Source organism: Sarcophilus harrisii, chromosome 2 (genome assembly GCF_902635505.1).
Source record: "Sarcophilus harrisii chromosome 2, mSarHar1.11, whole genome shotgun sequence".
Taxonomy (NCBI): Eukaryota; Metazoa; Chordata; class Mammalia; order Dasyuromorphia; family Dasyuridae; genus Sarcophilus; species Sarcophilus harrisii.
Window position 1 is genome coordinate 390,894,052 of NC_045427.1, and position 27,494 is coordinate 390,921,545.

General features: G+C 32.3%; 1 protein-coding gene across 3 annotated transcripts in view; it reads right to left on the bottom strand.

The window, feature by feature from the left end:
• Positions 1–663: 663 nt before the first annotated feature.
• CLINT1 (clathrin interactor 1) overlaps positions 664–27,494 on the bottom strand; it is a 62,874-nt gene continuing 36,043 nt past the window's right edge. The window contains exons 2-12 of one of the 3 annotated variants that reach the window (XM_003756766.4): positions 26,963–27,067; positions 26,199–26,295; positions 24,295–24,403; positions 23,234–23,398; positions 19,908–20,085; positions 17,238–17,484; positions 15,279–15,351; positions 8,196–8,270; positions 5,208–5,485; positions 3,186–3,390; positions 664–2,409 (exon numbers count right to left, since the gene is read on the bottom strand). In XM_003756766.4, the coding sequence (XP_003756814.1) occupies positions 2,063–2,409; positions 3,186–3,390; positions 5,208–5,485; positions 8,196–8,270; positions 15,279–15,351; positions 17,238–17,484; positions 19,908–20,085; positions 23,234–23,398; positions 24,295–24,403; positions 26,199–26,295; positions 26,963–27,067 (1,879 nt within the window). In that variant the 3' untranslated portion in view covers positions 664–2,062. The remainder of the gene's footprint in view (positions 2,410–3,185; positions 3,391–5,207; positions 5,486–8,195; positions 8,271–15,278; positions 15,352–17,237; positions 17,485–19,907; positions 20,086–23,233; positions 23,399–24,294; positions 24,404–26,198; positions 26,296–26,962; positions 27,068–27,494) is intronic. The other 2 variants (XM_012552127.3, XM_031953602.1) reach the window with 2 other exon arrangements.

Here is a 27,494-nt window from a genome sequence, read left to right on the forward strand (position 1 = left end):
GGAGACATCTTTCTTTCAGAAAGACATAGCACATTTTCCCTAAATCAATTAAACATTACTTATTAAAAATGCTAATTCTTTAGGGTATGAGATATCTGGGAATACAAACTTACTTCCTCTCTCTTACAACTACTTACTCCTGAAGGTAACAATTGTCAATCTAAAGCTTAAAACAAAACAAAAAACCACGGATTCCACCCTGTCCCCCAATTTATAGATTAAAAAAAAAAAAAAAATCAGCAATGATTTCTCCTGCCCTAACACTAGAGACTGGCTTGATTACTTTGAAGTAACAACACTTGAAAGCTCCTATTCTTTGAAACTAATTTAAACACACTGAATTGTTGAAAGATTAAAAACCGCAGTCAGCTAATTACACTCTCTCTCATCTCTTATTCAGCAAATGAATCACTTTTCATTACCACTTAGCTGAAGTACATGAATTTCTGCCTAATTAGAAATGTTGTAGATGGAGCATTAGCAAGACTGGAGCAGGTCAGAATATCTTTGCTGCTTCATTTTTAATTCCTAACAGTAGAGTCAGATAGGAAAGGATAGAGAGAAGTCATTAAACAATTTTAAATTATTTATAAAAATTACTTTGCCAAATTATAATTATTTTTTCCCCAAACAGTCTCAAATGTCAAACAGAATGAAGGAAAAAGCGGTTCAACAATGATTTTAATGAATATTTTAATGTTATGTATAACAGAACATTATGAATACAATGGGAACAAAGTTTTATCAATTTAATAAAAAAGAAATCCAACATAAAGAGGGGAGGAATAATTTGATGCCTATATTATAGTGTTTATTTTCAATATTATTATTCCCAACTTGTGGGTAAAACAATTCATTTTGCATTCCAAACTCTAGAATCATGATTTTCATGTGATCTTAATGCAGAATCATAGCAGGAAAACAAAAATGCTTTTTAATTAATTTCCTTTATTTTCCATTAAATCAATAAAATCTTTGACTGCTATAGGTCTCCTTTAATAATATATATTTAACTCCCGCTACTGGAACCACAGCTTGCAAATGCCATATTTACACCAAAAAACAAAACAAACCAAAACCAAAACCAAGTATTGTATAAAATCTAAAAACCAACACTGTTGGGTTTAAACATTTATATTTAACTTAAAAATGTATTAAGGCTTTTTTTTACCTTTTTGGAAAAGATGCCGAAAAAAATAAATATTTTTGCTCTTTGACTTTTGCTGTTAACCAATGGCTATGGGAATAAACACAGAAAGAAGTCTTGTCCATCAATTACTACAAATTGTAAAGAATGCCTATTAAAAATAAAAGATGCTGGAGATCTTTTTTGAAAGGAAACCATACAACAGTCCCAAATAAAGCATTTCTCCCAGTTCTCCACTGAATGATAATTAGAGTGGAAAAAGTGGGGGAAGCCCCTTCGTATCTATCACTAATTGCTTCAAAAGATTTTGTTATAATAAAAATTTGGATAGTATAGCAGTGTGCCTGGAACATTAGCAAAAGTATATACATTCCAGTTACCTCTGATTTAGCCATAATCACATATGTAAGCCTTTTTTTGGACAAAAATAGATATTTTTATAAAAAACAGATTATCAGACTTGAATGACTTCAACTATGGACTCAAGAGTGGTAATAAAAGCAACGGGTCCAATTATGACAAGGCGATTCAGGGACAGAAAAATCAAGTTCATCAGGTAAAAGAAAAGTACAAAATTAGAGATTCAAACAGATTTGTTCAGCCCTATTTCAGTCTTTCCACAAATTATGATGAAATTGCTTATTTAATTTATAAAGGCTTTTGATGGTCTCACTACAAAACATCGTCTAGGCTCATTGGAAAAAATAATTATACTGCCTCTTCTGAAGTGCCCTGGCCTGTCCATCTGGAACACTAGATATTTTACTTTTACAAAAAAGCCTTTTTGGTTTTTTTTATACAGGTTCATTTTTAGTAATTGATAAAAGAAAAGGGTACTGATCAGCATTTTCTACCCCAACATCACCTCTCTCTGCAGCTAAAAATCCTTCATTCAATCTGGTTCTTTATAGACTCTTATTTGCTAAAGTTGGCAAAGTTTGCAAAGGCATCTTGCTTGGGTTGTACAGTTCCAGAAGCCATGGCTAGACTGGGCACTCCCATGCCCATTGTGCCTGTCAATCCCAGCCCTGCAGTTGGCATCCCCATGTTCACATTCATTCCCATCATTCCCTGGTTCATCATAGGAGTATTTCCAAGAGAGGCAATGCCCATTGTGCCAGTCATCACATTAGGCATGCCCACAGGCATAGATCCTCCCATCAGTGTATTGGTCTGAGGCCGGACAGGCATCATATTCGGTGGTGAGCTTAGGTTCACAGCTCCAAAACTTTGGGTCATCACATTCATAGGCTGTTGCATATCTATGGGAACAAAGAAAAATTTTATTGCTTTAAAATCCCACCTAGAAGCAGAGTGGAATGAGCTAAGGAAAAAAAAAAGATAAAATTCCCTTGGGAATATTTTGTTAAGGGCAGCTAGGTGGTGCAGTGGATACAATGCCTGGCCTAGTCAGGAAGACTTATCTTCCAGAGTTCAAATCTGTCCTCAGATACCTCCTAGTTGTTATGAGCTTGGGTAAATCACTGTGTTGCCTTAGTTTCTTCATCTGTAAAATGAGCTGGAGAAGGAAATAGCAAACTACTATAGTAGCTTCGTCAAGATAACGTCAAACAAGGTCACAGAGTCTAACACAACTGAAAACAACTAAAGAAAACCAACAAAAGTTAGCAGGTAGAACTTGAAGTCTTCTGCTCCCAGCTAATCTTATACTATTTTGTGGTGGACTTGATCTTCCAAAACAGTAGTGTAGATGGAAGGGGAAAAGAGGAAAACATACAAGTCCCTCTATACTCAACCTCTTACTGGGTCCATACTAACAAAAGCTGCCAAGGTAAGAAAGAGTAGGAAAATAAGTCATTTAATGTGATGGGAACAGACAATAATATGGCAGCAAAAGGAAGACAAATTTTAGGACTAACTATAGTTGGGCTGCCTTTGCAAAAAGTAAGAGACTTCATAGCCTAAAGTGTTTCTGACTTGGAATCCAGCCATAGAGCTAGAATCAGGATTGTAGAGTATAACAATGCATGAGAAACGAATACTTCAAGGCTAAGGTGAAAGGGTTAGTGGCACTTACTTTGTTGCTGGATCATTGTGTTAAGAGATGGCTGCTGGGGTTTGGAAGGCTGCAGACCAGGTAGTAGGTTGTCCAGGCTAATGTTGACACTGGGGTCCGACCACGTAGATGGCAGGGTTTTGCTGACTGATTTCTGGACCATATCTGTATTCTGATTATAGAGAGGATTAGGCTTCTGCAGCACTGTGCTAACATTTTGTAAAGGCTGGAAGAAAGAAAAATGCTCTAAAAATTAAGCCTCTTTTCAGCTGATACTAAAAGGGAAAATGAGAAAGTTTGATCATGTAGTAGTTTTGTTAAAAAAAAACAGCACCAATATATCAAACTTCAAATGAAGTCCCTGAAACCAGGCCAACCACAACTGTTTTATGTAATTTGTAATTTTTTTTAAAAAAGCTTACATTGGTAGAGAGCTTTGGGTTTATAAAGCAATTTCTTTATATCCACCTTGTAAGTTGCAAGTGTGAGATGGGGAAACTGAAATGCAAAGACATTAATAAGTTTGCCCAAGGAACCAGGTAAGAAGTAGCAGAGTTGGTCCTGAAGTCAAGCTTCTGACTTATCTTTCCCTCTTTAATCACATTTTAACATAATTTCTATATCATAAAACTTAACAATTAATTCCTGCTTTGTGTGCTAATGTTTGGTGGCAAATTTCACTCACAAACTACATAATGTTAGTCTCAGGTAAGGTTTAGGCCAGAATCTACATTTTACCAAGAAACTAAAGTCTAGGGTAGCTTGACTTTCAGGACAAATTAGTTCAAGACCCTTCCTAGTACATATGGGTACTCTCACAGTATTACTACCAGACACAGGTGTGCCATTTTTAAAGAAAATATTTTTCATGAAAATATGAACTTTAACTGAAATGATTCCTCAAAATATTCCCTGATAAAGTAAGAGGGTGAGAAATATATTTGGCGCTCTGAATGCATCTATCATATTTTTCTATGATTTCCAGAGAAAGGAAATCATCCTTAGACACCAAGATGATACAAGGAAAAAAGAAATAAAAAAGTAGTAAGACAGTAAGAAAAATATACCTTAAAAGACAGCAAGACCCAAGTATTATAGCAGAATTGACAGCTTTAGTTTACATTGCAAAAAAATTGAGATTATATGCTTGTGAGGTTTTATACAGATCCAGAAAAAAAAAAAAAAAACCTGTTTGCTCAAAGGAAATGTTCTCAATCCTGTTGGTGAAACCTTTTCCATCACTTTCTCACCTTTCTTGTCCCACTTCCCACCACCCAGCATTATAATTTGTTTTTAAACTCAATTTCTGTATACTTAAGTCACTTCTTTATGTTCTTTGTTCTCTTCCTGTATCCTAATACCTGGAAGAGTAGAACCCGGACACTGAAATTGTAAGTCAACATCACAGATAAATTTGCTCAAGAGCTAGTCAAAAAAATCAAGTTCCTCATTCAGACATTACCAAATTCTTAACCTGTAATTATTTTAAATTTAATTCTTTTCTATGTAGTAATTTAACCATATATAACAATACCTCTAAACCTTCCACTTTCATTTTGTTTATATAAATAACCTAAAGGAGTTCTGAAAGAGAAACACAATGTAAGACTAAATCCTTGAGATGAAGTGTTCACTTGAATGGTATTATTTGGAGAATAGACTTTCTAAATAAACTCGTACTCAAATTAGTTTTAATACCTCAAAGAGATAATGATTATCCACCTAAGTTTTGGTTTTAAAAGTACAGTGAGAAATTTTCATGTATGATATCATGTATTTGTATGTATGTATAAATATAATTAATTTTTTGACCACTAAAAGTGATATGCCTCAGTATGCTTCTTCATTCAAAATAATTTATTACCTTCTAGATTATTGTTACATTTATATTCTTAGTTGGAAAACCAAACAGCAGTATTTTCATTAAGTTGAAATTATCAAGCAGACAACTCAATATCTCCTGAGCTGATGAGTTTACTATTGCTTTCTTTTGGGGAGTAGGGGTAAAGGGAATAGATGAAGCACAGGTTAGATTGGACTTACCTGTGATCGTGACATGGGTAAACCAAGGCCCACCGTATTAGTGCTCATCATAGAGAAATTCATACTTTGGGAAGATGTCATGGTTCCTTGGGAGGAGCCCATTAAATCAAATAGGTCTGAAGTATTTGAGGCTACTGGAGGCTGACTCAGAGTTGGCTGTGAGCTACTGAAGAGTTCCACAGCTGGCTGGGAGGGGCTACTGAAAAGCTCTCCACCAGAAGAAGCTTGGTTGAAGGCACTCCAGTCACCAAAGTCTCCATTCCCACTTGTTGTTGAACCTAAGAGAGAGAGGGGGGGGGGGGAAGGGAGAGACAGGAGAAAAGGGAAGAGACTTTCTGAAAGGCATAGAACAAATGCAACACTCCATGAACTGAAACAAATGAGAGCTGATTTGTGTCCATCCAGATTAACATCTGCAGATACAATCTCCATCTGGACTTCATTCTCTCTCATGAATATTCCATGAGTTTTAACAAGGTAGCAATGAGAAAAGAAAAAAAAAAAAAACAAAAAAAACCAACTCCTACATATAAAGTAAAATCGATGTTTGACAGGTCTTCAGATGACACACTTCTGAAATGATAGTAAAAAAGGTTCCCTTCAGCCAAGTTTACAAATTAAAAGTGCTTCTAGCTAGATGATAATGGTACATTTAGACTAAGATTGTCAAAAAGCAGGGAGAGGTTTTCAAGTTCTAAACTGTCTGAACTTTTTCCTAGGAGTGCCAATATTCTCAAAAGGAACCTGGTAGAGAGAACAAATGTTCCTAGGATTCTCTAGGAAAGCAGGCTACTTGGAATATCTAAAACAACTTCATTAAGTTAATAGAATTCAATTAATAGAATACAAAAAAAATAAGAAGCCAGTAAAATTAAAGAGTCTTCAGACTATCTATAATACCTTCTAACTTAGCCAATTCTTAATTGCTAGCACATTTTACACAAAGTCATGATACAGTAGCTATGCTAACTCAATTCTATTTCTTGCTTTAATTGGTTGCAGTATCAATCTTTAAGAAGTCTTTCTTGACCACATTATAGAAGCAAATAAACCTAAAGATGTGTCCTTTAAAATGCAATTGTAGTTCTAAAACTGAAAATAAAACTTTGTGTGGAATATTCGATTCATAGTTAAGGTGTGCTTTAACAAAATGCATGATAATTAAGGGAAATCTTTTCCCTTTCAGTCAATAAGTAGATTGTAAAATTTTCTTAACTCTTACTTAAAATAAAGTTATTTCACTGCTCCAATCATACTCCACCTTTTCTACAAATGAGTGGTACAAGAAACAGTTAAAAGTAAATAAACCTTTGAGAAATGAATTCATTTGCAGCACTTTGACAATTTAATTCAAATAGGCTATTATTCATTACCTCAGGGCCTTCACTAAAGCTGGTCTTTGATCTTTTACAAAAAAAGAGACTTGTATTGATATATTCCAACTAGTAGTACATATTAAAATTTTAAACCCACTTAAGCTAATCTGGATGAAATGAATGTGCTAATTCTACACGTATTTGACTAAAGCATGTTTTGGAAAACGGGGAGCAAAAATGGCAAAAATTGTTGCCCATTTATAAATTTTTACCAAAGATGATTAATCAAAAAAGAGGAAAAGTTTTCTAGTGGGGCTCTTATTATTCAGAAATGATTAATCATCTCACAAGTCTCTGCCTCCCTGAATAATATTGATCAGGTCAGATTAATCATACATAAACAAATATATTATTTAAACTATAAACATATTCAAATGATGTACAAGACAGGGTCATATATACAAAAACTTTAAATATTGAAACAAAAGAGATGTTTCTGTTCATTTTGATTTTCATAAACTGAAGTTATTAACTCTTGGTTGTAGGCAATCAATCATAATTCCCAATGAAACATTTAAGTAATGAATCAAAAGCTCTGGTTTCCTATTAATCTATGTTTCTGAAAAACAGTCACTACTCTGTGCTTGAAGTAGCTATTTTAGAGGATAAAGAACCATGTTCTTTGTCAATATAAAATATATATCTATTCCATTTCAAACTGAGAAATTTTATTTCTAACTCAGGAGTAGCTTCTCATGAATGTAGGTCCAATTATGAGTTGAACAGTTGCAACTGAAAAAAATAAGGCATATTGCAACTTTTAAGAATTTTATTTCTTTTCTTTTTTTTCTTTTTTTTTTTTTTGGTAAATAGCCTGTGCCACTAGACCACTACTAAAAAGAACAATTCTAACAAAGTGTTTCTTTACATAAAGATTTTACTAGGACAAATAAATACTGAAACGATCTCCCTTATCTGCTTGCCCTAACTTTTCATTGCTTATTCTTTGAATAGTTATTTCATTATTTAGATTTAGAAAGGAATCTAAAATAGTGGTCTTACTACTTCTTGCCTTATCAAAAAGAGGTTTTCAAAATATTTTAGGGCTATTTAATGGTTTCTGTATCTTCAAGTTCTAACCTAGGTAGCTATATAGTGTAGGAATTTAAATATCTAAACAAAGCGTTTTAGCTCAACAGTTCATATGAATCTTGATTTATCCAAGGATTCTTCTGGGGAAAAAAACTATACTAATAGCTACTAAACTGAATCACAAACCAAAAGACTTATAAAGATAAAATAAAGACTAGTACAATGCCTGGTACGTAGTAGGGACTTAACAAATATTTTTGTTGATTTGACTCTTTTACAGCTTCCAAAGATGAAGAATTATTTATAATTTAAAATTCAGTACCTCCAAGAAAACTGATCTGAATTACAATATTTCTCCAAACCAATAGACATTTATACAAATAACTTATTCAACAGTACAATATGACTTATGTTTGGCAAATAATTCATTTGCCAAATTTAACTTTTTCATCCTAAATACTCTAATGAGTAAACAGGAAGTCACAAATACCAAAGATGGGAAAAAATGCTGAGGTGGAACTTAAAAAGGAAAACATTAACTTAACCCTGTAGTTCTACAGACATTAAAATCTTATCATACCTTGTGAAGTAAAGTTTCCTGTTGCAGCAGCTGATGCAAAATCAGCAAATCCTCCAAATAGATCAGCTGATCCACCTGGAAATTAGGTACAGAGAAAAAGTAAATATTATATTCAAAGAAAAGCTAGTAAATTCCAAAGCCATTTTTAACACCCTAATTTTTGGGATAGATAAAAAACCAGAATCCTCTCCCCATAATGCTTGAAAGCAAGAGTTGATCAACATTAGTTTGCAAAATGCTAAAATAAGGATTTTATGTGATGAGTGCCACTCAGTTCTATTTCTGGTGCAATAAAATGAACCATTTTGGGTCTTTTAAGTCATTACACTAAAAAAAAAATATATGTTACTGAAATTACTGTTATTAAAATTTGAAGCTGATGGGGCTAAAAAACAAAACAAATGAGGAATATATCAAAGCTCTAAAGTTTCAGGGAGATTAATTTTTAACATAAAATTCACTATTTTAAAAATGCCAATATTAAAAATATTAGGATTTATTTTTCTAATGTTTCTCGAAAAAGCATGTGTCATGCTCATTTTAAAACTAAATTTACTTTTAAGAGTCCAAATTGTCAATCTATAAATATGTAGAACAAATAATGTAAATCTAATTTTAAAAACTCCTATCTGAAATTTATGCCAAATTTAATTTCTAGCAACAGTTTCGATTGAGATATATCCTTTTAAGTTACAGTATATTGAACATTTCTTTCTCTCCATTTCAGTTATAAACTTTCTAATAGGCTGACCTAAATTCTGAAATGGTTGCTCTTATTTTTGTTTGTCCTTAAAGGATTCACCTCATAACAGTCACAACCTTAGAAGTAGCAGCAGCTCAATTATTGTGCTTTTAGTGTTATGCGTACATTATATAGGTTACATCACAGCTGCTTAGCCTGCAGTGCTTAGAAACTAGCCAGGTGGGACTGGAACATCTGTGCTGCACTCAAACACCACCAGGGACAACTTCCAACATCTGGTGCCATTTCTGAATTGTCTTATCGCTGCAAGACATTCTGCCCCATCTGCTACACTCAACTGGGTTAATTAAACTAGAACCATCTCCCCTTTTTAATAAATGGCCAGCAGTAATGAAAGGAACAATTCAGTTTCTGATAACATGTGTACTTGTATTCTTTTATAATGCTATTTTATTGTACCCAGCTATCAGCAGGCATAACAAATACCCCTTTTCCCTCCTCAAAATGAGACCTAGCATCCACTATACCTAAACTCCTAAAAGATCTTAAATCAAAGATGGAGTCATGTTTCTGTATTTTATATATAGTCTTCAAAGCATAATGTCATTACAACCTTAGTTTTCTCAGTATTTGTACATACATTACATTTTGTGCTAATTAGTAAATTAACCTGATCCATTAATTAATCCAATTTGTCTACATTAATTTAACATAGTAATTTAAAAAAATGAATATAGGTCAAAGAAAATAATTTCAAACTAACAGATTTATTTATTGAATGACAGAACTGGCATTTGTGATTCTATAGGATCACTGATTTAGAGGGTTCATCTAATTCACCTCCCTCATTTTACAGGAGAAACTGAAGCTCAGAGAAAGTGACTTGCCCAGTGTCACAGATAGGAAATAGAAAAGCTCCAAATCCACGTCTTGCAACTCTAAAGCCAATATTTTCCTCATTATACTACAATGCTTTGTATTAACAAATGTGAACAGGAGAACTATTTTTCAATTTCCTTGTATGATGAGCACAATGCAGTATTTTCACTTAAATACTACTTCCTCCCAAACAGTGAACTATAAATTTAAATGCTCCATGTCTTCACTAACTTGGTTCATTACCCATTCTCTACCTTTTTACCATAAAGGTCCCTCAAACCAGAGGCATTTGTTGATTTCAAATGTCTCTTTGCCTCCTTTAAGACTGCTCAAATTGAATCATCAAATCATCACCTCAAAGGCTCATATTATTAACTACATCCTATATAATTATGATTCTACTTAGGCTCAAAAACCCAAATACTACCTTTACTTTGATGTTTCAAAGTTTCAATTCAAAACCTTTACGTTTCAGTCAAATTTCCTCACTTGCCCAGGAAACCTATCTTTTGCTCAAATGTGATATAATTCACACACACACACACACACACACACACACACACACACACACGATTAAAGCCACTAACACCTTATAAGCTCCTGGGCTTGTCCCAGCTAATTTCTTTGATGAGAATTTTAAAAGCAATCTTCTGATCTCTCAACATTCTTTGCTGATAAGAAAAAATGTTTCCATACTCTATGCACAAAGTATATATTGGTCTATCACAAATCAAATGCATGTGAAAAGACTGTGTTAAACTTCACAACATGAGCTATCCTTCAAGATTCCCACATGAGAGCTGTCATTATAAATGAACCATTTCCATCTGCCTTCTCAGGGCAGCAAGGAGGTTATTTACAATCACCAGCTGGTAACATGTCTTTTTTCACAACCCTGTTATACAAAGGAAAAATATAGCCAAACTACATGGTGTTTAAAATACAGAGTAAATAACATCTATTTGAGAAATATTTTCACCAGCTAGGTATTAAAACTGATGGCTAAAATAAAACTGTCTAATATAGAACACCTGAATTTTGAGTTGGTATTCTGAGAATGCACTATGAGTTTAATATTAATATTTATGTGAACTACAACAACGTCTTAGCTCTATTAAAGATTTCTCTGCAGATGTGTGTTTAAGTAATTCTCTAAATTATTCATTAACAGAAAATCCTTGGTATAGATATAATAAAAAGTAATTTTCAGATATTTTGTAATTTTATGAAGGTGATAAGAATATTTTACATAATCATTTTCTTATTTTTAAGAGAAAAATTTATCACTTTACCTATTTATAATTCTTACTTGAATTCCATACACCAATAAACTTTAAATGGGTATCTCCTCTTTTTTTTCTTTCGTACACCACACCAAAAAATAGAAATTATCTTTTATGAGTGAATCAATATGGATCAGTACTTAAGAGGGACCTTTGGAACCCTAGAACTGTTTTTGAAGAAAATGTGATATATTTAGCACTAAAAGTAAAACAGGTTCCCCCTCTCATATCTAATACTTACCAAATTTACTCTCTTAAAAGCTACCAACATACCCCTAAGACATAGCTCCACATAAAAGTATCCCAAATATTTGAAAGTTCCCAAATGAATGGCTGTGTGTTAGTTTCCTTTTATTTTAAACTGTGTGGAACATTTTATAATAGTTGTATGATAGGTGTTCTCAAAAAAGGCTAACAATATGAAACTTGTCTCTCCCTCTCCCCCCCATATAAAAATTTTTCTTTTTTTTCCCTCAAAGGAGACTGTCATGTCTAAGCAGCACAGATGCCATATTTGCTTAACTTTTACAATTCATGCTCTTATTACTTGCAGGATGGCACCAGTATAAGTATAGACACATCTGCTAAACAGCACTCAAATGGCATCCCATATAGCAATGTTTATGTACACATCATCTTCAGATATGTAAGTGTATCTTCTTTCAACAGTAAATTTGTATATTATTAAAACATTTAAAGAGTGATCTAGGATTTCTCATAAGACAAACAGATTTAATTTTTGCTCAAACACAAGAGAAAATCATGTTTAATGTGGGAAGTTTTAAGTTTTCAGTAAGTACTAGGACAGAACTTTATGGTTTCTGATACCTTATCACACTGTTAATAGATTTCTATTCTGCTTGTACTTGAGGAAGAAAACCATTCAAAGTTTTCTTGCCAAAGAAGAGAGGCATGCTATTGCTCAATAATTCTCTTTGTATTGATAGCTCCTCCTTCTCCCCAAGGTTATCGTCATCCAACTGACATTCCTAGGCCTGCTCTATTAGAAACATATCATAGATATGTGAAAGGAGATATTTAATATTTCAAGCTAGGACGTCCAAAATAATTGATGCTTTGTGACATCACTTCTATATTAAAGATAAATTTCAATTTAACCATTTTATGTATCTACAGAGGGAAAAAACTCAAAACTTAAAAGTACATCAAAAAAAAAAAAAAAAAGGAAAGAAATTTAAATTGCTAAAATATTTATTACTTTAAGATTTCAAATCAATAATGCTTGATGATTTTAGATCTATCATATGAACATGAAGAAACAATAGGGAAAAAGCTATGATAAGTACAAAGGGGGACAAAGGGAAATCTACATTTTCTAATGCAAACAGGACAGGTTTATGAATGAAAACACCTTCAAGTTGTCTTCCAAGTACTTATCCTGAAATCAAATTGTTTAGTTCAAATGTGTTTTAAACATTAACTACCTTCAAAGAGTAACATTCAATCTACTCTGGCAGATTATTCATATCTCTTTCCTTACCCTGTCACTTTTCTTGATGATATGATTTCACTTAACATGTATCTAAAGTTGACTTAGTAAAATATATTTTCACTTGTTAACCTGTCTTTCACCAAAATAATTTATTATGCTACATACGTACAATCTTTAAAAAGAACATTTTTCCTGAAATCAATTTTTCAAGGTTTAGAGAATACATAAAGAACATTTAAATATGGCAGAGATTTAAAATGGAAGTTAAGATTTTGTCTTGTTTTTTAAAAAATCCTAAGCAGAATGAATAAATTGTACCCTAGGATTTCTTCTTCTTGCCTCCAAAATGAACAAAAACTTGCTTCTAGACATGTCATATATTTAAGAAAATCAAAAGAAATTATGTTCAATAGAGGACTAAAAAAACAAGCAGAACTTAGTGCCTTATCCCCTAAAGCAGGAGGTTCAATGGTTAGGTAGCTTTATAAAATAAAAAAAAAATTATTATCCATTTCTTTCCAATTAATTCAGAAAAACTAGAAAGTGACACGTGGTTTCAGTGACAATTCCACTAAACACCTATAAGCCGAATATACGCGAAAAAGATGATTTCAAAGTCAAGTTATAGCTCCTACTTTTAAAGAATTTTGATCTTGTCATGAACAGGAAATATCCATAGAAGATTATAGCAAGTAAGCATTTGACTACACAGAGCAAAGCAAGATGGAAGATTTTCCTCCAATAAGATATCTCTATTCATATGGAGATCAACATTCCTAGATAGCTCTGATTACAAAGATAACTATTCAACAGCCCTTTGATAATTAATATTAAGTAAAGCATAAAATGGGGAGACACCAAATGTTTGTCATTGTCATTTAGGGACTGTCCTATTCAAAGTTAAAATAAAAAATGTGGTCTACACGAACAGTAAAATTTTTAGAAAATTCCTTTTTGTAGACACATCAAGCTGTGGAGTTAGTTCTCTACAAGGTTTCTCAATGACATTCTACCCATTCAAAGAGACTGGCCTAATAATCCATGCAACAAAAAAGAAAATAAAAAAGCACATAAAGGAGATTATCACATTTAATGAGTGCATATTGCATATGTTATTGTTATCTTGGACAGGTATTAAAGATGGACAATGAACAGCTTAGGTCTATGATAAAGTAAAGTGGACTGGACTGCATTTGGAAAACGTACAGAATTTTCAAAGTTTCCTTGCCATGAAATCACTTACTTTTATCTCCCTACATGCAAACTTTTTTTTTGTTTGTTTTCCTTTTTTTGTACATGCACATTAATTTTTTTTTACACATTTCTTTATGAGTCATATTGGGAGAGAAAAATCAGAACAAAGAGAAAAACCACGAGAGAGAAAAAACAGAAGAAAAAGAAAAAAAGTGTTGTTTTGCATTCAGTCTTCATAGTTCTCTCTCTGGATGCAGATGACATTTTCTTTCCAAAGTTTATTGGAATTGCCTTGGCATTGAACTGCTGAGAACCACCATGTCTTTCATACTTGATCACTGCACAATCTTGCTGTTACTGTGTACAATGTATTCCTGATTCTACATGCTCAGCATCAGTTTGTGTAAATCTTTCCAGATCTTTTAAAAATCAGCTTATTTATCATTTTTTATAAAACAGTAATATTACATTACTTTCATGTACCATAACTTATTCAGTCATTCCCCAACTGATGGTCATCTACTCATTTTCCAATTCTTTGCCAAAATCACATCTTTGTAATAACAATCAGTGCGGCTATAAAATCACAGAATGCCAAGCTCATTGAATAATCACAATCAAAATGCAGGAGACCCAAAGAGAAATGGAAATTCACTTGGAGAGGAAAAGGGTGTATGAAGGTAGGCTATAGCATGCTAATATTCCAAAATAATGATTACAATAGCATAAAAGATTTATCAAAGACATATGTGACCAGAAAAAAGGGCTAGTCACAAAGGATTAACAGATGGACAATATTCAAAGACCCAGACAAATACTTCCATTTCATTCCATTTCATAGATACTATACAGGGATGTATTAAAAGACATAGATGAAAATCAAAGACTGAGAAAATATGACAGGACTATAATTTAGAAGGGTAATCTATCTTTAGGTTCATAGATTTGTCTATGTCATATATCATATGCTCTATGCCAACTAAGTGGCAGAGATTATATGTATTAGAAGAACTGAGAGATATAATCAATAAGGAGTTCATCAGATTTCTTTATCTTTCCATTACCTTATTACATCTAATGAAATAGTCAATATCATGGCAGAAGTTGAAATTAGTAGTCTCTCTTTTTCACATATACATTACATCACACATTATTTAAAGTTCCCTCTGCAGTTCCTCTGCGTCTAAGTACTGTGTTGTCTTTTACACCTTTATTTTTGCAGGATCATGAAATATATGTTTTACAAAAATTGACTGAGAGCATATAGTTCAATCCCTTCATTTTTAATGGAATGGAAGAAACAAATTTGGAAAACTTAAGTGGCTTGACATAAAGCACAGGAAAAAGTGGAGGCAGGAACAAGACAGGTCCTTCTTATCCCTAATTTAATGCTCTTTCTATTATATATTGTACCATAACCTTTTCAAAAATACTATTTTACAACTTTCTTTCTAGTTGTTTAAAAGGGATGTAATAAAAGTTGGTGTTTTTTTTTTTTTTTTTAAACTGGAGTCAAAGAGGTTCTTTGAAAATTTTTTTAGTGAGGGAAAAACAGTAAACATGAAGCTTACCTGTTGGTTGGCTGGTACCATCAAATAGTAGATCAACAAGGTCACCAGATGATTTGCTGCTAGGCACTGAAGTCTAAAAGGAAACAATGTATAAAATTAATTTGTTAAATTTTTTTGGACCACAATTCTTCAAATGAATAAAACTTAAGTAATTGAAAAAAGTTAAATGGACACAAACTCTGGCCAGCTGGACAATTATTAAGTTTTACATTTTGCAATTTATCCACCTCTACTTCTAACAAAGTGTCTAAATATTTATTTTAAATAAGGAAAGTCTTATTCTTAAAAAGACTAACTTCAACTGCTGAAAAGGCCATTCTGAAACTTGCTCTTATACAGCAGGTACCAATCTGTACTAGTTAGGATCTGGTTCCTCAGAATAAGCTTCCAAACATTAAATTATATTTCTAGTTAAAAAAAAAAAAATACTTATGCAAACACTGATAAGTCTACCATATAAACATTTTATTAAGAGGCTACAGTCTGCTCAAAACTGTAGGGATTATGACAAATATCATGAAGACCACATGATCATTATTCTAAATCAGCTCAGAATAAAGTCAAGTTGGAAGGAATAAGATGTACTTATGAAAATTAGAGTATAGTTTAAGATAAATAATAGCATGTGTGTAAGTGCTCTAGATTTTGGAGAAGAGAAAGTTAACTAGACTACAGTTGATCTCCACAAAGAAAGTGGGACTTTAAAGAATTGGACTGGTAAAGAAGAGATGAAGAGGACTCCACACAAATGCACATGAAGCCAGTTGGGCAGGTCTGGTTGGGAAAGATAGGGCCAACTGATGGACAGTGAATGTCCATCATTTTCTTTTCTCTGAGCTAATGTTTAATCTAGACCAGTGGTATCAAACTCAAATAAAAATAGAGTTCACTAAACTATACATAAAGATTCTTCTGAGCCCCATACTGACTTAGAAAACCACATATTAACCATACCTATGTCATATTTTTATTTATTTTGTGAAATACTTCTGAATTACATTTGAATCTGGTTTGAGTCATACTTGAATGTAGTGGGTGGGCCACTTGATACCTTTAGTCAAGACCACACAATCTAATACTTTAGAGATATATTTCTTATGATTCTTCTTCCTAGTCTCGTGCATGTCTACACTGTCTCCCTAACTAGACTGAATTCTGGAGTTGAAGTCTTAAAGTATCTGGTGACATGTCACATCTCCCAGCAATAGGTTTGAAGATGATTTCTCCCAACCAAGATTAGGCAGAATTATAGATCAACATGGAAGATATATTGCTTAAGTTTTCTATAGAATTCATAATCAAACCCTATGTCATGTTGGTTATATCTGGGCAAGAGATATAGCAAACTCATAAGATTTTTTTTTTCAATTTTTAAGTCAGCAAATGACGGAAGATAGAGTTGGAACAAGAACTTTAAGAAAATAAAACACTGAGAAAGTATAAACATCACACATGAGAATTTATTCAAAAAGGCAGGTATCTATATTAACTCTGTGTTGGATTTATTTCTAAAATGATTGATGAACAATTTGGAGTTATTTGATACTCTTAAAAGCTGACTGGCAAATTGGCAAACACTCAGTCCCTCCTCTCCCCCCACCTCTTTTCAAGTGTTTGTTAAATATTATCCCTATATACTTTATTTCTTTTCTTTTCTAAAATTTTCAATAATGGACTCTCTACAGTCCAAAATCCTTTTATGGCTCCAATACTGATGTTAGTTATTGCCCGAAGCCAGAGATAGCTCAAAGAAAGAAACCCATAAATGACATTCTGTTTCCTCTACATAAAATGAAGTTTTGCATTCAGAATTTGTATTCAGGAGTTACTAATTGAACATATTCTCTGCCCAAAGAGCTTTCCTCTCATAAACACATTTACCAGAGAATCCTTAATTAACATGGTTACCCACAATAGATTACTGTGTCCATGCTGAAGAGAATTTAAGGATATTCCTACCTTTATTGAAGACTGAGGTGTATGAGTTGTAGCATTTTGATCTGGACTCCCTTTATCCCCCGTATAATGTGCTGCTGCTCCAAGATCAATAGTTTTGGAAGGATTTGCTGTGCGTTTGTGTCTAGTGGTAGTTGTTTCTGTGGCCTGTGTAATATGAATATGTTTCGTAGTCACAGTTTCCTCTTCATCTTTGAATTCACTTTTGGGAGATTTACCTCTTCTTGCTTTCTTTTCTTCATCACTGTCACTAAAAGATATTTATAAAAATCAAGCAAAATAGAGGGCAACTAGTTGACGCAGTGGATAGAGCACTAGCCTTGAATTCAGGAGGACCCGAGTTCAAATCTGACCTCAGACATTTAACAGGTCCTAGCTGTGTGACCTGGGCAAGTCATTTAACCCCAATTGCCTCAGGTAAAAGCAAACAAACAAACAAACAAGTAAAATAGTAAGTGATACTATCCTGAAATAGTTATCCTTAGTGATATGTATTTAGGAATATGATTTACAGTAACATCTAAATCCCATACTTCATTAACTGGCTGGGATCATGAGAAAGCTATCTGAATAAATATTTTCGGGAAAGGAACAGCAATATATTTTGCAAATAACTCTTATGAAGTCCATTTACTGTGGAAGAATATAAAAACTTTAAAATAACTGAAAACAACTGACAAGTAACACTTTTTTCAATGTTATCACAATAAGGAAAATGACTGAGGCTTTGAGTAATTAACTTATTTACACTTTTCTGATATATTATATAACTTTCTAAAGCATATTTAATCTGAGATTAAAAAACAACCTAAGAGGATCAACTTGACTTATTTTCAGATTTCAACAGTGTAAACACCCAGATTTGGCATCCATTTTCTTGTTAAGATGCTTGCAAAATAACTTCCTGTTTGTTTCTTCTACTACATATTACTATATCATTACTAATTCACCTGAGCAAACTTTTCAAACACTACAATTATCCCCTATTTCAATGGATAATTAAGCTGATTTCTACATAACTGGAGGAAAAAAGCTCAGAATTTATTTAATTAACAAATATGCTGTATTTTATTCTACATGGAAAGCTTAAATTTATTGAAATATTTAGAATAATTATCTTCATGTAAAGTCTAAAGCAAAAGTTTGTTTTTAACAGTATAAAAGAAAATAGTCCTTTAGATGTCAAAACTCAAACACTTTAGGGATTTGAGAGAAAAGAAGAATATGCCACATGTCCAATTTTATGTAATCTTACAGTAGGCAGTTTAATTTAGAGATACTATTTAACATAGTGTAGAAAAAATTTCTCACTATAAAAATAACTATTGAAATGCTCTAATTCAGGCTAAATTCAAGCTTAAAAGCAATTTTCCACTTAAACATGAATTATTTTGGAATTCTGAAAATCTAAGATAAGGAAGACTAGCTTTCCACAAAGATAAAGAGGTTAACATTTTTTTAAGCTACATGGTTTTAAAGCCATAATTGTGAAAAGTGTTCAATGGTCCTTTTCTACTTACAATCACAACAATCATTGAAGTGAAGAATTATTATGGATCATGCTAGTTATACTAATAGAAATTTTATTTTTTACACTCCACACATTTTAGGAGCAGACTAACTTTGTAGCTTGTGACTTTTAAGCCCAAGATACCAATAATAAAGTAATGAGCTTCGAAGTTCAAGTTCTATGAAGCACAATTAAAAGATCAGACTCATTAGATTCTCTTACCCACATGACTATTTATTTTGGCCTGATGCTAAGAAGGGTCTAGCCCTGTAAAAATCTTCATACCTCATTTCCCAAATAAGAAGATAATAGATATGACCAGAAAGCTTCTGTGTGCTCTAAAGAGTAAAGCCTCTGTCATGTCAATTATTAAAACTTAATCTGGTAGGTCATATTCCCTTTCCAATTTTGCCTCTCTATATTCTTTCATATTTTTCCCTCTACTACAATCTAATTACTCCAAATCAAAGAAATGAAAACACTGAGTTCTTAGACATGTGTACAGAGGTTTTATTTTACATTTCAGGACTGAATAGAAAAAGTTAAGGAAGGGAGGAGGGGAAGATGTGAAAAAACAGAGTAAAGGGGGGGATAAAAAGGAAAAAGGAAGATCAGAACACAGAACAGAATATTAAGAATCAGAAAGTCAGATTCCTAGTAAATGGGCTGTCTATCCTATCACCTTATTTATCTTCTAAATAAAGCACTTTAATACAAGAATGCCAAAGGCCATATTTTCAGGAATGATCTTGATATGAACACACAATGAAGTGTCAGAAAGCAAAAAAAAAAAAAGATGACATTTCAAATCCTAGAGCTTCCTTATATTCAGGAGAATAATTTCAATAAACTTGTAGTACCCATCCCTATCTGAGAAGCAAAATCTTTTTCCTTCTGTGTTTCACCTGACACCTTAAGGCAACCCACATTCTGCTGCAGAATCAGAATAAATACCAGCTGTTCTTATTCTAAAAGAAATATTCACCACAAAAGAGATTAAGTGATATTGAGTAAATGCATAGAAAAAACTTTTTCAACTTTAGGAATTAATGAGAGTAACTGATAAGGAAATGAATTAATACTGTTGGCAAAACATATCTGACAGAAAGAAAAAAAAAAGCTACAATCCTTTTCAAGAGACCTAGGAGACAAAGTGTTAATACCTGCATCTTTCTGGGGAGTCTTCTCTATCTTTCCTGCGGAACTTGCTGATGGTGTCATCAATTGTGCTTCCAATTTTATCACTCAGTTCACCTAATTTATCACTGAATGGAAAAGCACTCTTGTTTTTATCCCATTCCTCGTCCCATTTTGACTTTGGCTCAGGATCGTACCTTTCACCTATATGGTGCATTAAAAACACAAGTAAAGCTAAGGACATTAAATTCAAAAAAATGCCTGCAGTTCTAATTTCTGAAGCTTTTCCTCCTACAAAACAGTTTTCAAAGCAAAACTGAAAGCTCCCACCGTGCTGAATCAACACAATTACAGCAAGGCACAGCATGTAATGCCAGTCATTAAGTGGCAGGAATGCAGATTCAAAAGCTTTTGTTTATGAAAACTTCCACAGTCTGAATGCCCAGACCAACACATCAGGAAGTTCTTAAATGCTGCTGAAAGGATCACCTCAAGATAGAAAAAAAATCAAATATAATGATAATAAGCAGATCAGAGATAGAAAAATAAAACAAAACAATTCATGGTCACTTAAAGAAAAATATTTTTTAAATATTTTAATGCTATGAATATTTGAAAACTACCATAGTCCAAAAGTAACTTTGCCTTATTAACAAAATCTTATAATATATTAGACTACATCATAATAAAACCTCTAACATCATTAAGCAAAAATCAAATTTCAGAGAAGAATGGAAAGAAAATGAGCACAACATTTAGATAAATACTGAAATGACACAAAAATATTATTTTCCAACATTACTGTATGTTTTCAACACTTAAAAAAAAAACCTGATAGCAATTTTGAAGATTTAAATGAAATAAAACCAACTATTATTATCAAAGTTATAGATTTTCTAATATGTCAAAGAAATTTTGAGTTCTTTATTTTAAATGGCAACATCATCAGAGGGATCTGCTGTGTAGTTGGGATCAGTAGTAGCAAATCAAAACAAATTCTTTCCACTCCCAGTTACACAAGAGCAGAAACAAGATGACAACAAAAAAGACCTTGGTGTGAAAGTAAACTAAACAATTAAAAACAGTACATCATTTGATCAACTATACATAGTCTAAACATACACTTGGACTTGCACTACTTAAAGACCATCTGCTTGAACTGTAGGGAGCAGCTAGTGAACAAGTCTGAGACCATAATTTCAAGAGCTTCACTTTTAGTGCAGTTCATCTGGTGGCCTCAAAGAGAAATGAGAGAAAATCGTATTAAGTGAGATCTCATTCAGTGAGTTGAATACATGTCTAAAATAAACTTAGGCAAGAAGTGAAATTTGACTTGGGGGGAGGAGGAGCGTAAGGAGGTGAGGGATTCTCTTAAGTGGACTAAGGAAAGCAGTAATAAAAGGGAATGATTTACTATCTAAAAATAATGAACTCTGAAATAAGCTAGCATTAATTATAACAGACTCCTTTCAATTATAATTTCTCAGTCTCTTAAGAATATAAACAGGGTATTAAGCACTTCTGGAGCAGACCAATATTATTTAAATATTGCCCAACAGTCTTTGAAAATAAAAAGTGCTGCATTTACAACAATATCTAAAGATTAAAAGAACTTTTTTTTAAGCCTAGAAATACTCTAACTTAAAAGAAGTAACTATATCCATGCCATCCAGACAAAACTGAACTTGGATAGGTTTATCTCTTCAGTACCAGGAATGTTTCCCAATGATGAAGTACAATCACAGGCAAAACTGAGATAAGATTTTGAATAAAAAACAAGAATTATAACTAAAAAAGATGATTATATAAATGATGTACAATGTCATTATTCAAAATTTTATTACTCAGTTCAACTAATTTATCACTAAATGGAAATTTAACATAACATCTCACAGAAAAAGGAACTCTTGGAAGAAACAAGTGTATAGGCTACACAAATAACAATTTAAAAAAAACTTAAAAACACAAACACATAATAGAAATAATTAGTCTCCAACTACACTGAATTACTGCAATAGAAGAAAGTAGCTCATTATGACAGATTTTATATGTTTCAACACATTTCAATGGTATTTCAAAGCTCTAAATCCTATGATCTTTAGTTTTCTATCATTACAGAATACCATATTTAATTATACCAACATAGAAGTATGTGTAGATTTTAAAAAATGATTTAAATTTTTTTTAAAAATAATTAAGTCTTCTAAAACTGGTCCTCTAAAAATAAAGTACACAGCTGTCTTGCTGAGATTTCTGATAATGTTCTTTAATTTTGAGTAAAGTAATTAGAACTGTTCAACAATTGCTTTTCTGTTAACACAAAATTTTTCTGACTGTAGAAGTTTCCTGGATTTTAGGATTATCTACATTCAACTCTTTTTCTTTTCTCTGTGAGGATGGAATATAAGAAATTAAAAATTCTTCATGCTTTCATATGTAAATGTTACACTTCTGTGTTTTCCAAACACCAATAAATCCAAACTTGTGTTGAGTATGAATATGAAAGTGTGTGTGTATGTGTATGCTTCCCAAGTTCGGAGGATAACTAAAGCCCACAGCATAGTATAAACTAAAAGAAACGTACTTAAAAGGAGAGCTAATTTTACATTTTTTACAAGCATAAGGTAGACCACAGATTATGGTCTATCTTGTTAAGAAGGAGTAGCAAAGCAAAACAAAAGTGAACAACTCGACTAAAATCATTCTAATTTATGTAAACATGAAACCATGTTTAGGCAGGTATAGTCAAATAGTATACAACCATATACCCAATGACTATTCAGGATCTGAATTCTGTTATTTCGCTGCATGTGGGAGGAAATAGCTTTGTTCTGCTTAAGGAAAAGACTATTTATTAAGCTAGATTAAAAAGAAGATGACTCTTAAATTAATCAGTCACCTTTTCTTGGTCAGAAGTAGTTTTAAGAATTGAGACATACAGCCTCTCTAACAATGCAAAAATTTTCAACAAAAACCACAGTTAATACATTAGGCTTTTTTGCCCCCCCCCCCCCCAAATTGTTGTTGTTTGTTTCAGAGTTAAGCTTTAGAACGCAGATATAAACTAATAGAGATTCTTTTGTTTTTGCAAGCACATTTCCTAATGATGCTATAGAATATACATTTAGTTGATGGCTAAATCTGCAACTTTATATTTTAAATCCTAGGTAGCATATTGGAAGATTCCAAGGATTCATCAGCTAGATATTAAAAAAGCCATTCACACATTTCAAAGTGTAATATTCTATAGAATCCTAAATAATTGGGCTCTAGTCTTAAGTACTTCATTGGATTTGCAAAATGTCCCATGGGTCAACTAAACATTTCTGAATGCTCTTTGCCCACTACTCACCATATCTGAACCCTCCAACACTGTCTGAAGAAACCCCAACATATTTGTCTTTGTTCTTCTTTGCCTTCTTTCTCTCTTCTCGAAGTCTATCATCATCCTGGGCAAATTCTACCATTTCTTTTACCTTTTGGCGTATGTTTATACCTTGGTCCTTGCCATTTTCATCTGTATGTATGAAAGAAGAATGTAATCAACAAAAAGCAAATCACAAAAAAAAAAAAAAAAAAAAAAAAAAAACCCAACCATGAACCAAAATCCTTCTAAACACTAAGGTCTACTAAATATCTTTTAAAAATAATAAAAGGTTAACAGCAACATTTCATTTTTAACTCGGTCCCTTCTACTGCAAATTCTAAGACAGTTTTAAAATATCTTTATAAGGAGTATCTGATTTGCTAAAAATAATTAAAGTGTAGTAATACTATGAAATAGCTTATAACCAAATGCCAGTTTGCTTTTCCCTTATATTTTTTAAAATATGCTTTTAGTTTAAGCACTTAAAAAACAAAAAAGTATTCTATTCTTTGGTTTCATTAGTAGTTCTGGAATATATTAATTACTAAAGATCTTATACTGAAATTTTTTTAAGTACTTTCAACTGGGGTACACTACAAACTGATATTTGCTTCACTCTCTAGCCTCTTTCACATTCAAAACACACACACTGGCCTTGCTGCCTTTGCACAGTAAATATTATTTGGTGGGAGGAAAAACCCCCAGCTTCAAACAGATGTGTGTGTTTTGGAGCTCTAACCTTTTCTTCCCATATGATTAAAGCTATTCCTTTATGGACACCACAGGGGACCAGTCTCTAGTGCATATTTTAATATAAACCCGAACACTCATGTTGTGTTGGTTCTGTTGTTATTAGCCAGTCTTTTCTGCAAGTTCTTGTCTTCACTAATTAATACTCTAGGGTACCACGTCTTGGATTCTGCACTCTTCACACAACCAGCAACAGTCACATTCTAATTAGAGCGGAGAAGCTTCTAAGCTGGTTCAGGTGACTGACAACTCCAACTACTGTTTTAATTTGCTTATAAGATTTTTCTATTGCTCACCTACAAAGTGGTAATTTTCCAGGGATCGCAAATCATAAATGTGTTCTCTGGCACTTGTAACAACACGCTCTGATCCGTTCCTTATGAGGTAAGCTAGGAGCAGCAACGACTATAAAAATACAAAGCACCTTATGATAGCATGAACAAAAGCTCCATCAGCATTTTAAAAGTGTTTTTCTTTAAAAACCAACTAGATTACCAAATTAATTAAAAATATAGTCTCATATCAGGCTACAAAGATTCTTACCTTAAACTATAACTTAGTTGTACAGACATATAAAAACATAATAAATAAAATTCTTATATTAAGTATAAATCAATCAATTTTAACTTTTTTGAAGGAAGTCTATGTCTAGTTGAAAAGTAAAAATTTTACTCACTCAAGATACTCCCAAATATTTGGTGTCAGGTAAACAAAAAATTTATAGTAAGCTGAATTTTTCATTTTTTATCCAAGTGACCTAACACCATTATGGAACCACGTTTCTACACTGTGGATTATAGTAACCAAGTCAATTTAAATAAACCAAGTGAGTCCTTTAAGATAAACAGAAAATTATATTTTAAAAAAGTATATGTGGATTTCCTTTTTTGGTATTTAAAATTTTAAGAGTAATGCCTTTATAGGTCCTATTGAAACTATTTTGATTTATAAGAGATAAAAATTCCCTAAAACTTGAAAAAAAGCTCTGTTGGAATTAAAAAAAAAAAAACAAAAAAAAAACATGAACTTCTTGTAACTTCCAAAAGCTTTATCTGATATGGAGAAAAGAGTATAATATGTATATAATTTTTTTTACCAGAGTATAATTTACTTTATGATTTGCCAGAAGATTTTCATGTTAAAATAGGGTATAGATGGTAATTTCAACCACATCCTATTTTCAGCTTGAAGTTTTTAAAGTAAGGTTTGTTCATAATATTTATATATATCTATCAAGAAAAGACAGCAGATGTCAACAAGAAAGTTTTTATTCAAGTACAGCTAGTCAAAATAGGTTTAAAGATTAAACTATGCCAACAGTAATAGTATCAAATTAGAGACTACAGTAATATACCCCCCCCCCCAAAAAAAGTCACTTGGAACACTCCTGAAAAGAAAAATAATCCTATACTTAAGTATATAGTTTTAGAATTCTGTATTATAACTGCACAAGGTAGGAACAAAGTATCATTTTGAGATAAAATCTTGTTAATTATTTTTATAACTCTTCCCCTCTTCCCCCAAAATCTGTGACCATTTCATTGGAATTCTACTTCAATCAATACATATGATCACCCTTCCATACTTTACCATCCTCTGTGATCTTGATACACACTAAAAAGATCACACACACACACACACACACACAACATACATTCTTGCTTTGTGTATACATAATCCAATTATAATAGGATTTTGAAGTCTACAAAGTGCTTAACACTATATCAGAACTAATTTTATTAGCTGTATAGTTTTTTTTCATGACAGAATACCATACTATGACAATATATTTTTTTTTAAAGAAAATTTTCTTTAAAGATAAAATCAAATGGGAATCAGGGTTCTGTGTTAATTTCATACACTAAAATATACATTTTGGAAAAGAATACAATGAAATGAGATCCTTATACAAAAACTTTATTCTTTATAGAAATCTAAATAAGTGAAATATTACTTAGGACAATAAACATACAATACACATTTAAAAGTATTATAATACAACTTAAAACATTTTTACATGAGTAAATAATGTTTTAAAAAGAGTAGAATACACAAACAGCAAGGCTGCCTCTAAGCATTCTAATAAATACACTGTAGCATATAAACGTGTTTTTAAAACATTTATTAGTCCACTTGAGTCTGAAACATATATAATGTATCATTAAATTAATAAAACTTTATAAAATTTCTCAAATCCAACCTTATAGACTCTTCTCCAGTTCTTTTTGTTGTCTTTCAACATTCGTGTCCAAAGCATGTTCATAAGTTCAGAAAACTGTTCATACATAAATGTGGCCCTTAAAAAAACAACAGGGGGAGTGTAGCTTGATTTTCTTGAAGGATTTACAATATATTAATTTCAACAGTAGATGGCAGACTTGTTCTAACCTACATAGTATTTTCCCATAAGCAATAAATAAATAAATAAATAAATAAATAAAGCCTAAGTATTTTTCAAATATGACCCCTGTAACTTAATGGGGACTAACTTCTTTGTAACAGTTAAAAAATAAACAAACAGGGATATATAGACAGAAAGACAAAGAAATACATAATGTGCACATAGGCAATACCCAGTTCACTGCAAGGCTCTACTATCATTAACTTTTAGATTATCTACATTTTTATTTGCTACATCAATCTTTATCCTGACTATGGAAAATTTTAAGCTTTAATCTCAGTTTCTTTTATCTGTACTACTATCAATAATCTTCATTAAACATACAATTCTTTGTGTCTTGTTAGAATACTAGAAACATAGGACAAGCAATTTATAAGTACAACCTGTATTACCCTTAAGAAGATACACTTTGCTTTTAATTTTCTGCATTACTATTTGTTCAGATATTACAAAATTAAACTATAACTGATGGAGAATAAAGCCGGAGTTTGAAAGCAAGGTTTACATTTCTGTGTAAAGAGGAACTACTTCTTTCTGCACTGCTGAGTCAAATTATCACTTACCTGGCAATCTCTCCCATGAGCTGCCCAGAAGGTCCCCAAGGATCATCGTTGGTTGCCTCTCGAACCTTAGACTCAATCTCTGAATAATTCATAACCACATTGGTGCTACAAAGGAAAAAAATTGCACACACATACACACGAAGATTAGCATCAAAACTGAGAAACACATGAAAACTTAATAATGACACTACCGGGTATCCTAATGAGATACCTCTACAGGGTGGGAAAGAAAACATCTTTAGTGCACAAGCTACCCTGAGGACACTATACTATGCATTTAAGTTATCTTTAAGAAGGTTTTACTATTCCATTAGCCTTCCAAGACTACAGATGAGAGGCTAGGGATTACATTAGAGTTGGCATAAATCCAATAAAAAAATGGCTTTTGGTCAAATTAAAATTGAAATTGAACCAATAGAGTCTATTATAAGACGAAGTTGTCAGTTTCCTGATCAAATCTGGTTTGTATGCAGACTTACATGTTGTACATTTACGAGAAATTCCATAACTCAATCAGCAAAATTAGACAGGA